General features: G+C 34.5%; 1 protein-coding gene across 2 annotated transcripts in view; it reads left to right on the forward strand.

Moving 5' to 3' along the window:
* Positions 1–555: 555 nt before the first annotated feature.
* CPVL (carboxypeptidase vitellogenic like) overlaps positions 556–14164 on the forward strand; it is a 42177-nt gene continuing 28568 nt past the window's right edge. The window contains exons 1-4 of one of the 2 annotated variants that reach the window (XM_087945751.1): positions 556–643; positions 7851–7951; positions 10611–10819; positions 13029–13147. In XM_087945751.1, the coding sequence (XP_087801877.1) occupies positions 10627–10819; positions 13029–13147 (312 nt within the window). In that variant the 5' untranslated portion in view covers positions 556–643; positions 7851–7951; positions 10611–10626. The remainder of the gene's footprint in view (positions 644–7850; positions 7952–10610; positions 10820–13028; positions 13148–14164) is intronic. The other variant, XM_026673599.2, reaches the window with a different exon arrangement.

The raw sequence follows: 14164 nt of genomic DNA on the forward strand, positions 1-14164 counted from the left end.
ATTTTATCTATTTACCCATTTTGAAATCCATTTTAAGGGTCTTGTATTCCTAATAAGCCTTTACTTATTCTGCCATATTCATTTGATGAATTCATTAAACTCTTGTGATACAGCCCTACTTTTCCAATAACCTAATGGGGTTTGAGCTATATGTCCTATATAAATCCAAAACTAGGAGACAAGAGATTCCTTGCACCTTTGTGTGGTTCACTATGTGACCAATATGGGAAATACTTCATGATTTTAAAACACGTAATTAATTATCCATAATGCAGCTTCTAATTCCAAAATCTTCCTTTACACCTAGTTCTTTCATTTTTGTTTAGTTTCGCTATACCAGATATGAACTGCAAAAATCCAAACCATTAGAGTTACCATTTTCTACACAGCTTGCTGTCTTCTGGTATCAACCCAGATCTGGTGGGACCTTACACAAAAACATGGCACGAGTTATTGAAGACTTGAAGCCTATTCCAATGCCGGTAAGCCCGTTTCACTTTAAAGAAGGGCGTGCGCCACGGGTTAAAAAGTGGGCAGGCTGATTTTTTTGCGCCCGCCTTTCCTTTCAGCAATGGAGTTATAATAGGTTCAAAGAATTGCTGTCGGCTTTTTCTCCCCCAGAATTCCAGATCGTTTGAAACTGGTGAGTGAAGTCGATTATATTGGTACATTGGAATTAAAGGAATGAGTAAACTCTTGTAAATTAGCGCAGCCAGCCGTCATAGGAAAACAACTGGCATCCGGGAAGTGAGGGAACGGAAGGCTCTGCTTGGACTTGCAGATGCTGATTGGATCCGCTCCGGTTGCGCTGCCTTTCCCAGATGTGTGAAGAAAGGCGGAACAATTCCGAAGCGCAGGATCGCCTCCGCGCGGCTAGGAAAAACCTGCTGTAAAATATGTGGGATTGGAAAAACCTGCTGTAAAGTATGTGGGATTGCCGCGTTTAATTTAGAAAAAGAACGCTATTGCGGTTTTCCTAGGTCTTCCAATTTGACTGGAAAGGCCTTCCCGAGTTAGCAATTTCTCAGAATTGGGTTTTATTATGGAATATCGAGGAGTCGTTTTCCTTCCTTTCCTCCTGTGTCTTCCACTGAGAGGGCCTTGAAAGAGGCCTGGTTCAAATAGAGAAAACATAATTCCTTTTATTCAAAGCAAACATGTTGGACATTGACCACCATAAGCCTATTGTACTCAAATTCCATTGAGATTAGTGGGGATTTCCTAATAAATACGGTTGTTTGAAGCCCCAGATTGAGTTAAAAGAAGGCCCCTAAGAGTTAAAAACAGGGAACTGGCACTCTAAATTTAGGAGTGGTGATTCTTTAATGGCCCTTGTGACAGGAAACAAGATTTGAAGAAGTTGTGTAAGGTTGAATGTATAGCTGACTTATTAAATACCAGTTTAAATTGACAACCTGTTTTAGTAAGTAAAGAAAAAATAAATATATATAAAGTATTTTTCCTCCATCACAAAAATATAAGCAATTTTACTAATTACTTCTCTTAAGAATACAATAAAGGATCTTTCTCATACCCCCATTTCTTATCTATAAACAAAAACTTGTTACTTTATTCTGATGTCTGCAAAAGTCCATTAAGCATTATTTGAGATAACATCCATTTTAATCTCAAATAAACCAACTTTTTGTTCCTTTTTACTTCTAACAGTCTTGATCTTTCAAATTATTTTTATTTATTACATTTTTATCTATAAGCCTTTGTTACTTTATAAGTAACTCAGTATAGTGTACATATCTAATACTCCTTGCTCTTTTTATTTTCCACAGCAATCCTGTGAGGTAGGTTGGGCTAAGAGAAAATGATTGGCCGAATGACATCCAGCAGCTTTCATGCCTAAGGCTGGACTAGAACCTGCAATGTTTTGGTTTCTAGGACAGCAAATTGATGTTCTTACGCATGTTCTAGAACTTGATTTCTTTTCATTTTTTTCTTTCTTCCTCCTCACAAAACTCACGAAAGCTTATATAAATCCTATAAAGGAAAAGTATGCAATTGAAATGGATATGATTATTTGCAAATAAGCATATCCATTTCAATTATTAAGATGTCAATTGGTTTGTTATATATTCAGTGTAACAACTTTCATGTTGTCATTTTAAAACCCATTTTCAAATTAGTCTGAATCATGTCTGATCATTCATTTTCCATAACATCTGTTAAACACTATCTACAGAGGTGCACACTTCTAAAAAAATTTTTAGTCCATTGTTCAAAAATGTGCTTCAGTATGTCCCATATTAAAATATTTTGCTTCATTCTTCTTAGTAAGTTGAATTTGAGTGTCCTCCTTTAATTAACTTCTAATTCCTTTTATCTACTTAATGTACAATTTATAAAATCTTACCTTTGTTTTTTAAAAGAATTTAAAAAACAAAAGTATTTTCCATAGGAAAGAATTTTTATAATTAATTCCAAAATCTTATTTTAAATTTATCTTGATGTTTATATTCTATTTGTAACTCTCAAAAATCAAAGTTTTATTCACTCTTTTGCTATTTATTTAAAAAAAAAATCTAAAATTATAGTTAAAACTTTGTTAAGAATTGAGGCAAACTCACCAGGTGCTGTAAAATGTATGTATCCAAAGATTTCTAATAGCTGAAAAAAAATTAGCAAGCAATTTCTGAAAGTGATTAGAAAAGGAAGCATGCACATTCAGATCACCATGTTTTGAGCAATATGGCTATTCCCTCATTTTCCAAAACACTTAACCTGCCTGAGAGTGTTGTCTTGTCTCCTTACAAGGAACAATTATTTGAAGCATTTGTGGCCAATCTCAAGTTTTTTCTCATCTGTCCTTACAAAAGTGCATGTAACATTTCAAAATCCCTTCAGATGAAAACAACAATTTTACACGTGCACTCCATAGCCTTTGATAACATTTTACTCAATGTTTTTATTACAGACAGAATTTACAATTGCTACCTAACAATCCAATTCCCATACACTGGCTGGACAGCACAATTAGTATATATGGAAAAGAATGTCCCCTCTTTGGACAATTTTCTGACTATAAACTCAAGTGTTATGTTAAATTGATTCTCATGAAAGTAATCCACAGATAGTGACCATTAAAAGTTACAATGGGATTGAAAAAGGTGATTTATGACCGTTTTTCACACTTATGATCATTAATAGCATGTCATGTGATCAAAAATCAGATGCTTGACAACTGATTCATATTTATGACAGTTGCAATGTCCTAGGGTCATGTGGTCAACTTTTGCAACCTCCTGATAAGCAAAGTCAATGACAAAGCAAGAATTACTTAACAACCATGTTACTAACTTAACTGCAGTGATTCACTTAATTGTGGTAAGAAAGGTCATTAAAATGGAGCAAAATTCATTTATCAACGTCTCGTTTCACAACAGAAATTTTGGACTCAATTGTGATTGTAAGTCAAGGACTACCTGTATTTAGAAGTTAAATATATTAAATATATTTGGAAGTTCAAATAAAGAGCTACTTCCAAAAATAAAGCTGACTGGTTTTCGGTAATGTGGGAAATTCTTCAACATGATGCTTGGGATTTAAGAAAAGTGAGAGAGAAGATATGGGGAATGAAAAGCAGGAGGCAGGTATTTGAAACTCTTATTCCATAAAAAAAATATGAAGCTATTTAAATGTTATCCCCAAAATAAGGTAGATTGGAAAAAAGGCAGAGAAGTACTTCAGAATTGAATATTGCCTGGTTGGGCAAATGTAGATTTCATGTACAATTCTAAATCATACTATAGTTTATTTGGTTTGGGCAAAGTCAGTTGTGACTTATTGAAACTATTCTGCACATGGTTTACCATGTAGCACTAAGGACTGTGACCTGTGATATTGGGATAAAACCTCCAAAGTTTTTTTTAAAATTAATTAACTAATTAGCATCAGTAATAAAAAGACACCATGATGCTGTCATAATTGCAATCTTGCAAAAAAGAACATTTCTTTGCCCTGCTATCATAATTAGTAAGCTAGGCTCAAACCTTCCTGTTTAGCTACAATTATCGAATACTTGGGCTTAAAGATACTTTAGGAAACCAGAAGATGCTTAATCAGGAACAAATGGATAGATACTGAGAAAGAGAAAAATAGAGGGGAAGGAGGAGAAAGGAAAGCAACAGTATGGGAAAAGAGAACTGTGAGGACCATGCATTCTGTTCAAACTATTCAAGGTTTCCTGCCATTAATTGATTGAGGCCATCTTTGAAGTAGCATGATTACAAAATACAAAGCCTATGTTTTGAAAAGAAAAAAATCCTGGATAGATATAAGCCACTAGAGGGAGTACCACTAATTTACAGTATGATCAGAACTTATGCTTCCTTCCATGATAGTTTTTATATATTAGAGGTTCATTCAGTTTATTTGGACAGCCCTATGCTTCACTGGGATGGAAAAAAAACAAATTGATCAAACTGGCTGATATGTGTGTATTTCTCTTACATTAGCCTTTCCCAATGGAGTACTCTCCAAATGTTTTCAGTATCAAGCACATCTGGCAGGCACCAGGTTGAGAAAAATTGCTACATTTTTGTTTTGATAATTTAGCATATGTGAATTGATCTAAAGGCCAGGCAGGAACAGAAATACCAAATAATTGTGCAGTTTAAAGATGTTATCAGTGTTGTGTCTAAAACTGAAGAGTTATATGCATCTGCTTGCTAATGTTTTTGACTGTAGCATGAAAAAAGCACGCTTCTTACATTTTCTTCACTTTCATAACTTCTTCTTCTCGCCCCCCCAGCAAATATTTCTATATTTGGTTGAAAGATTAGTCTTTAGATTAACACCAAGCAAATGCAATTTTAAACAGTTTTGAAATACTGTGATAAAACTTATTCTTTCTTTAGTTTCTTTATCATAAAAATAATCTCTCTTTGTTACACATATACACTGGGTATTTTGAGATCTTACGACAATCCATTTGGTGAGCTCTCCTTGCTTATACATAAATGGCCTGCAACAGATGTTTTCAAACTTTCATTAGACAGACAGAACGTAATAAAATTCCAGGTTTGCACCACTTCTTCAGAAGCCAACAAAAATAGTAAAATTATAAAGAAAAATAGATAGAAACATTGGCAGCTGGAATAAGCATCAGCACTGTCCACTATTACATTTTAATGACAAAAAAGTTTAAAGTGATCTACATTGTCTTAATTGCTTGATTAGGATAGCTGTGTACGATTGAATTATAGGAATTGGATCCATAGATATGTTCACTGTCTTATTTATAAAAATAATAAAGGCAGAAAAATTAATTAATTAATTAATTTTCATCTCACTTCTGTAGTTCAGTGACTTTTCCAGCACATTTCCCCAGATCCAGCCATATCAAGAAGGGCTAGAAGTGAAAATCTTGAAAGGGCATGGAAATAGATGATTCTAAGGATGGAATGCAGATATTTTTACTACTAGTTCTGTGGGTGGAGCTAGGTGCGAGTGGCTAGGTGGGCATGGCCATGTGACTAGTTGGGTGTGGCACACCCCCACACACACACCCTTTTTTTTTTTTTGGCCGCCTGTGCTTCAGGGAAGCCTCCTGTGGGGCAATTTTGCTCCCAGGAGGCTTCCTTGAGACCTAGGAAGGCAAAAGATGGAGCTTGGTGGGGCTGCACAGTACCCCTCCGCACTCCTTTTTTTTTGTCCTCCTGGGCCTCAGGAAGCTCCTGGGGGGGGTGTTTTTGCTCCCAGGAGGCTTCCCTGAGGCCCAGGAGGACAACAACGGAGCATGGGGGCCCACAGCTCCCCCCACACCCCTTTTTGCTTCCTGGGCCTCAGGGAAGCCTCCTGGGTGAATCAGACTGAGTAGGATCCCAGCACAGCTGATCATCGGAGCAGCTGATCATTGGGAGGGGGGAAAAAGGAATACCTTAAGGAGTGACTGGGTGAGGGGAAATGCAGTTAGCGATGTCAGGCATGTGCGATAAGGACTGACTGGGCGGGGAAGGAAGGGATAGGCGGAGAGAGGCGGGGCCATCCAGGGGCATGATTTGTTAGTTTTCCGAACTGTGCAGAATCTTAACAACTAGTTCTATAGAACCGGTCCAAACCGGTAGAATCTCACCCTGGATGATTCTAGAAAAGACATATTTTGGATGCCATTTAGTTTAGCTATTCACTAGTCCCAATTTTTAAAAAATCGCAATAGCTTGATATTATTTCCTGCTTAATCACTGCCAGTAATGAATTATTTTAATACATAGTGCCTGAGTGACTGATTGAGTGATTGGAACTGGAATTGCCTGAGTGACTGATTGGAACTGGAATTAATGTCTTAATACACTTTTAGCACCATCATTCTGCTTTTGTATCTCTCATTTTTTGATTGGATATGCTACTATACCAAATATATGTAATAAGAGATCATCTAACCATACTATTTGCAAATCAATACAACTTGAATTGCCTATAATATTTCAAAAGTCTAAGGGTAATTTGAAATACATGCCTCTTTCTTTGGGACTAATACTTTCATTTCTGTACCAATTTACTCCAGTGGTGCAGTTGTATACAGATGTAAGCAATTGTATGCAGAAGAGAATAAAAAAGAATTTGTTTACCAAATATTTGTTTTCACAATCCTGAATATTTTAGAAGTTTTGGGTTACAATTTCAACACTTCCCAATCATTGATCATGCCAATAGCATGTAATGTAGTTCAATTCACTTGAGGTGCTAATTAGCCTACCTTAAATTTTCCCTATATAAGAATTGCTGGATTTCAATCAGAATCTCCTTGATGATTGTACTATTGTGCTAATAAATTTTTGTCTGGATTCTAGCAGTATACATATAATATGACACTACTTGAAAATCAATGTATATTATATGTATACTGCTAGAATCCAGACAAAAATTGCTGACCAATGACAGCAAGTTAGTTTATATAATAGGCTAAGACAAGTAAACCACATTACAGTTCAATGCAATACTGTATATGAACCCAATTTGCAAATATTATATCAAATCATCAAGAATGTACTACATATAAAACCCATAGGTGGCAATGCAACCTACTAATTAGAACAACTATATATAAACTTTTTATATAGTATAAAAAAGTGCCAATAAGGATTGTGACATTTAATAATACCAGATAGTTATTTCTTTGGGTTAAAATATTTTTTAAAGAAATTGGAAAAATTACTCAACAATCTTACACACTAAATTCTGTTCTTGATTTTTACAGTCATATTTCCTTATTGTAAATTAATGCAACTAAGCATTAATTCACAAGCTTACTATTTCACATGAATGTATGACAAAGCACAGGAAAGCAAATCTGGTACTTGGGTTAAAGAATCATATCTTATTGGGGACAGAGAAGTGAGAACTCTTGATCCTGGATTAATTGTATGTGGCACAATATGGAAAGCAGTCATAGATAACTTTTAATACTCTCTTTTGACAATTATTATATTATATTTTCAAAAAGAACTTAGAACGTAACCCTTTTACATAAAAGTTTAATTAAAATTATCTTAATAAAGAATCATTAAAATGTTTTTAATTTAATTTTTCAGTAACACAAGTAGACATTACTCATTTGACAATCCTCTTTTAAACTTTGTTTAATTGAGAGGAAGTACAGTATTTTTGATCTGTAGTACTGAGAAATCACAAGTTCAGATTTTTTTTTATAATGGAAGGCAACTCTGTACATTTGGAATAGCTGTTGATTGAATCTGGGCTTCTTTCATTTGTGTTTCCTGGGTAGAATTACCTAGAAGTCTAAAAGCATTTCTGTTACTGTTGATTGAAAATCCATTCCATTCCAGTATGACTGGAGATCTAATGTTGTACCTTTCATTTCTAAATGATTTTAAAAGCAAGAACATTTTCTTAAAATACTGAACTTTGTTGAGAAAGAACTAAAACCAGAAATGTTTCAGTCTTCCCTCCAAGCTCATTAATGACACATCAAGCACAGGTAACCATAATTACTATTACTAATCATACTAATGTTTTGATTTAAATTGAATACTAAAGTAGCTTCTGAACCCAAACAATATCCAGAATGAAATCAATCCATTAAAAGACAAATATTATTGTCAGTTAATGTTGGGGAAAGCCTAATTATAAAGGTGAGTGGTTTTCATATGCTTAACACACATCAGAAGTGGGGCCTTACATTTCTCACCACAGACAAAGTCCTCTTGATCACTAAAGAATGGTAGTTGAGCAGGTATAACACAGCAGGCTGGGTGTCTCCTGATGTCAATATAACGAGAGATGTTTTTTCGTTAGATCTTCAGCCTTGTTAACTACACTAATATAATCACATTACAGAGAGAGTTGAGGTAAGGATGAATTAAACATGATATTAACTGTATAGTCAATCTCTGGGAATTCTTTTCATTTAAAATTTAATAGCATTCATTTATTTTATATTCATCCAAAAAGACTTGTGGAACAGTATGCAGAGCCTTAAAAGCACATAGTATAAACAATCTGCTTAAGAAAAACTGCTAGCAGGAAAACAGTATCGCTTGGAATGAAACTGAATCAAATAAATAATTCCGAAAGTTACTATTTTTACCCATCTGCCAGCTATAGTGAAAGAAGTTCAGATGGTGCAATGGAATGCTGTTGGGTAGGTGACACGGAGTCATGGTCTTGTGGGTGTAGGAGTATCAAGGGATAAAACTTGTGCTGTGATATTTACCTCAATGTTTACATGTTTTTTGACATTGCAATGCAAATATGAAAATGTGGAGCTTGTATCATCATGACGTACATTTTGTAATTTTGGCTAAGTGATACTATGCTATGTAAAGGTCATACAGCTCCTTGACTTATGACCACAATTGAGCCCAACATTTTTGTTAGTGAGACATTTGTTAAGTGAGTTTTGCCCCTTTTTACAACCTTTCTTGTCTCAGTTGTTAAGTGAATCACTGCAGTTGATAAGTTAGTAATCTGTTTGTTAAGTGAACCTGTCTTCCCCCATTGACTTTGCTGGCCAGAAACATGACCTTGGGACACAGACACGGTCATAAATATGAATCAGTTGCCAAGCATCTGAATTTTATATTACATATGGTGCTTATTACTGGTTATTTGTATAGTTACAAACATAAATCTCTATATAGTATAAGGAACCTAGAATTCTCGTGTAAATTTATATTTAAGAATATGGTTTTCATTTTTTGGAGGCCTATGGAAGTAGATCAAGCTAGTTTAACCCTTATTTGAAGTTTGGATGATAAAACTCAGAGTTGTCCTCAATGAATATCCCAATGGACTCAAAACTTGGAATAATTTAAACCAGTAAAGTGTCCTTAGAGTTTGACCACTAGAAAGGTTGTAGACATGGCTATGTAATTTCCTTGGAAATGTGTTGTTTGTCCTATTTTCTTTGGGGAATTTTTTTTATCTAGAACAGGGGTGTCCAACCTTGGCAACTTTAAGAGTTGTGGACTTCAACTCCCAGAAGGAATTCTGGGAGTTGAAGTCCACAAGTTTTAAAGTTGCCAGGGTTGGACACCCTGATCTAGAACCTGGGATTTTTTGATGATCTATATAGGGAGCCAAAAAATCCCAGTTCTGTTAGTACAACAGTGGATCATCTTGCATACAAAGGCAAGAGAATATGCTGTCTTATAGCATTTACTGAAGAGTACTTTTGTACCATCCCTAACAATACTTCTGAGTAATGCATCCACAGATGAAATCAGAGAGCAGGAGTTGAAATATAATATTTAATCTTAAAGTAGTAGTGTTCAAGATCATAGGAAAGCTCTCTGGGGGGAAAAATGCCTTTCTTGACTTTGTGGAATCCCTAGCAAGATCTTGAAAATGATCTACAGAATGGCACAGATGCTTGGGCATGTGGAGTGGGAAGAAGCTGAACTTGATTAGGCTTTATAATACTGCCATTTATATTTAAATTTGGTACAGAAATGGATAGGGAGACAAATCACAGTGTTGTGGCATAATATAATTGTAATAGTTCCTTGAACTATTTTTTGATTAGATAAAGTTTGATCATTTTCATGGTAGCTGTAGTAACCATATATACAAGATTATGTCACAATTACAGGCACCTTAATTGTTACTGATACAGGTAGTCCTCCTTGAACGACCACTTCCTAAGCAGCCATTCAAAGTTATGATGGCACTGAATGAAGGGAACTTATGACAACTCCTCATAGTTGTCCCCGCAGTCATGTGACTGTGATTCAGGTGTTTAGCAACTGGCTCACAATTATGATGTTGCAGCATCCATTCACTTCTAACAAGAAAAGACAATGGGAATTCGTCAGGAGGTCGCAAATGGTGAGCACTTGATTATAAGATACTATAAGTGTATGAGAATCATCTAACAATGGTTAACTGGGATTGCCATAAGTCAGTGAGGTATTGTAGAATTGCCTCTTATGATCATGTTGCTTAGTAACAAACTTGCTAGTCCCAGTTACCATTGTTAAGTGAGAACTACCTGTAGGAGAAGAAAAGGAAGTAATTCTGTAGTAAACATCACATTCCGTCCTGAAATATTGTTGGCACACTGGAATCTGGATTGTTTCAACAAGACCACTGTAGCCAATTTTCATTTTTAATTAGTGCTTTATTTGATTCCTTTCAAGGCAACCAAGTAAAAAGATGTGCAAGATAACAACGGCTTTACTGGCTTTGCTAAGCCTGAGTTTCTTCTTAGAATTAAGCAGTTACCATGTACAATGGAGTGCCATGGGGAGTATTTTTAGAAGACTGAAATATACTTTACCATCACAAGGAGATCCTGGACAACCACTGTTTCTAACACCTTATATTGAAAGTGGTAAAACTGAGGAAGGTAAAATTGGTTTATAAAGATGACATTTTTAAAAAACTTAAATCATGCAGAAAAATAATATTTCCAGTGTCTTCAGCTTTTCTGTAGTGTCTACACATAATGAATCTAAGACTGCAAAGGATTCCCAAGAGAAGTTTTGTAAAATGCACTTTTTATTGGATTGCTCAAGCAGCTGTGACTTTTACAATTTCCCTCCTTTTGTGGCAGCTGTTCCCAGTTGTGACTGCATAAAAGTACATGTATAACCACCACACCTTTTTTCATTGCCATATGTTTGTTTGTTTATACTTATTCATATTAAAATCCAGTGGTTACAACAGTAAGATTTTAGAATGTATTTTAAACTTAGCATTATGTTTGACTGGAATTTTACATAAATGTAAATTGAATTGGAGGAATGTATTTTACATTTATTCCCTTTCTATCATTGTTTGGATTCTGGACCACCCAGGTCCATAGAGTAAAAATGCAGACAGATTTTCAGTCTTTTTTTTTTAACATTTGCCAGAGGTCATGTTGCAATCTGGATATCTGTATGGATACTAGTTGAAGAAAACAAAACTTTTAAATGTATTGTGTTTTCAGTTGCCAAAAAGACAATACTGTTTTACAGGAAATCAGAAGAACTGGAATCCTTTCATACTTTTCATAAGTGCGGGGTAATGGTGCAAACTTACTATTGTTACATCTTTTAAGTGAAGTTTTTTTTTAATCTTAAAGCTCTAAATTAAGAACGCAAAGCCAGCATTGTGTGATAGGTATAAGTGTGACTTCCCATGAAAAGGAGGATGTAAACTTTCTTAACTGTTGTCATATCAATCTGAGCCAGTATACTTACTGGCAAATTACCAAAAGTTGGGCTTTTTCATTCATTTTGTCTTTCTTGTAACCTAAACAAGCATTTTTTAAAATCCATCATTACAGCAAGAGAAAGTATATTTATAAACAACCCAGATCATCATAATACTTAAATGAAGTTGAGTACCTCAGTATGTTTATCCCAATTTTTCACTGTTGCTTCTTAATTAGTAAAACTGGTACAAAATTTAAATAATTAAAACATTAAAATATTTTTTTATTTTTTTACAAGTAAATATTTTTTTCTAGGTAATTGTGTAAACATTAGAGTAGTTATGTCCAAACCGTATTCTACAGGCCTCATGTGGCACTGGACAGCTGGTAATGTGGCCCCACAAGATAATAAAAAATATTAAAAGATAAAGGAAGTTTGTTATTTTTATACATCATATATATTTTATATGTGGCCCATGACAGTTCTTGTTCATTGAGTGAGGCTCAAACAAGCCAAACAACCATACATTAAAATGATTGGACTAATGAAAATGTTAAACTTCGTATGCACAAGTCAGATATAGTGTGTGTGCGTGTGTGTGTGTGTGTGTATGTTACGTTTTCGCTGGTATTTATATGTATGGTATTTAGGTTTCTTCGGGTATTTTACCACATCTTAATATTTGTGCTTTTATTATAGCGACGTTTCGGAAGAATCTCAACAAAATCCAAATATGAGCAACAAAATCCACCCCCTAGTTTGGGATAAGATAAAACAACTCACAACTTGGAGAGCTGAAATGGAAACCACTTACAAAAATGATAAACTCCTAAAGAAACTAAAGAAATTAGAACATGATAAGAAAGCCCCCAACAACCCACAACACCACTAAAACAATTAGTACACAACCTTTCCAATAGAGAACTCACTAAAACTGAAACAGATGTCCTAACCAAAGGATTCAACTATGCAATAGCACCCAAAAAAATCCCCATAGAATCCATCATATGCGGAGTAGAATCCAGCCTAACTAAACTGAATACAGATGAAGCTGATACAATAAAACATCAAGTCATGAATATCCTATGCACAAGCAAAGCATCCAAAAGCAACTTGCACAAGGAAGAAAAAAATGCCCTACAAGCCCTATTTAAAATTGAGGATGGCAGATGAGATTCTGCCGAAATGTCACTATAATAAAAGCACAAATATTAAGATGTTGGAAAATACCCGAAGAATACCCGTGTTTGGGTCTTTTCCCGTGTACGATTGAGAGGAAAAGACCCGAACACGCCTAAACCTGCCTACCTGTACCCATGAAAATCTACGAAAACAAATATATATGTATTCAGACTCTTAAATTCTTGTCCAATCCTTCATTTAAAAAAATGATAATGATTGATCATTCTTTCAAAGGAAGGCAACTAAGCCTCGTGGAACATTTCCCAGGACCTAATGTGAAGAGTTATTCAGGCTATCTGACAGTCAACATGACTTACAATAGTAACCTTTTCTTCTGGTTCTTTCCTGCTCAGGTAGGTACACTATATTTTTCATCTTTTGGAACTAGAAAATATAATAATAAGTAATAATAATCTTTATTGTCATTGTATATATATACAAGATGAGATTAAAAAGGCAGTTGCCATGCGTAGTGTGGGTACATCTGATATTAAAGGAATCTTAAGCCCATAGAAGTTCTAAAAATAAAGATTACATCATCATTTATCGTTTTTAGACAAATGATTCTCTCGTTATCATTTTTTTAAAAATGACTATCTTTGTATTACTATAGCTCTATATTGCTATAAATAGATTTATATCAGAAAGAAAGTCCTAGGCTACTATAGTCAATAGCACAATGTGTTATATAGTATGTGAATATGTTAAAGGGTGGGAAAAGAAAGCACCTTAATTGTTTTGATACATACACAAACTCATGATGCACAGACAAAATAAAATTTGAATGTAACATCTGGATAATTTAAAAGATGACATCAGATTTACTTTATTTTTTAACTGAAAAATAATCAGTGATGTGATTGAGCTCCCTTCCCCATTCCCATATATACTGGAAAATTGCATTTATAAAGTATCTTGAAATTGTTTCCTCATTAGATGCATAATGACAATCTGTTGTTTAATTATCGATGTTTGAGACAAAAAGTGGTAATGGGAGGTATGTATATATTCAAAGATACAAATAATAAATACTGCAAATATTTGATTATTGTGCTTATAAGTCATGATTTATAAAACCATGGTACAGTAGCTGAGATTCACATAGATTATTAAGTCAAAATCAAATAAGGCATCATATAGTTTGGTGCCATGTGTAAATCTAACCATTGTGAAGTACTTGAAAAGGACATGAATTACTCTGAGTTATGCCAGTAAGCATAAAATGTTTTACATTTCTGAAAGGCATATTAGCATGCTGTAAATTCTAAGGGTCCTTGGGATATGTGGAAAATATAGTTTTGAACAAGAATACCAATACAAGTTAAAGTTAAAACATGAATTGTTATGTTAACAATGCAGTTGTAATCTCA

This window comes from Notechis scutatus, chromosome Z (assembly GCF_049901735.1).
Source record: "Notechis scutatus isolate UNSWTSFEM ecotype Mainland chromosome Z, rNotScu1.2, whole genome shotgun sequence".
Taxonomy (NCBI): domain Eukaryota; kingdom Metazoa; phylum Chordata; class Lepidosauria; order Squamata; family Elapidae; genus Notechis; species Notechis scutatus.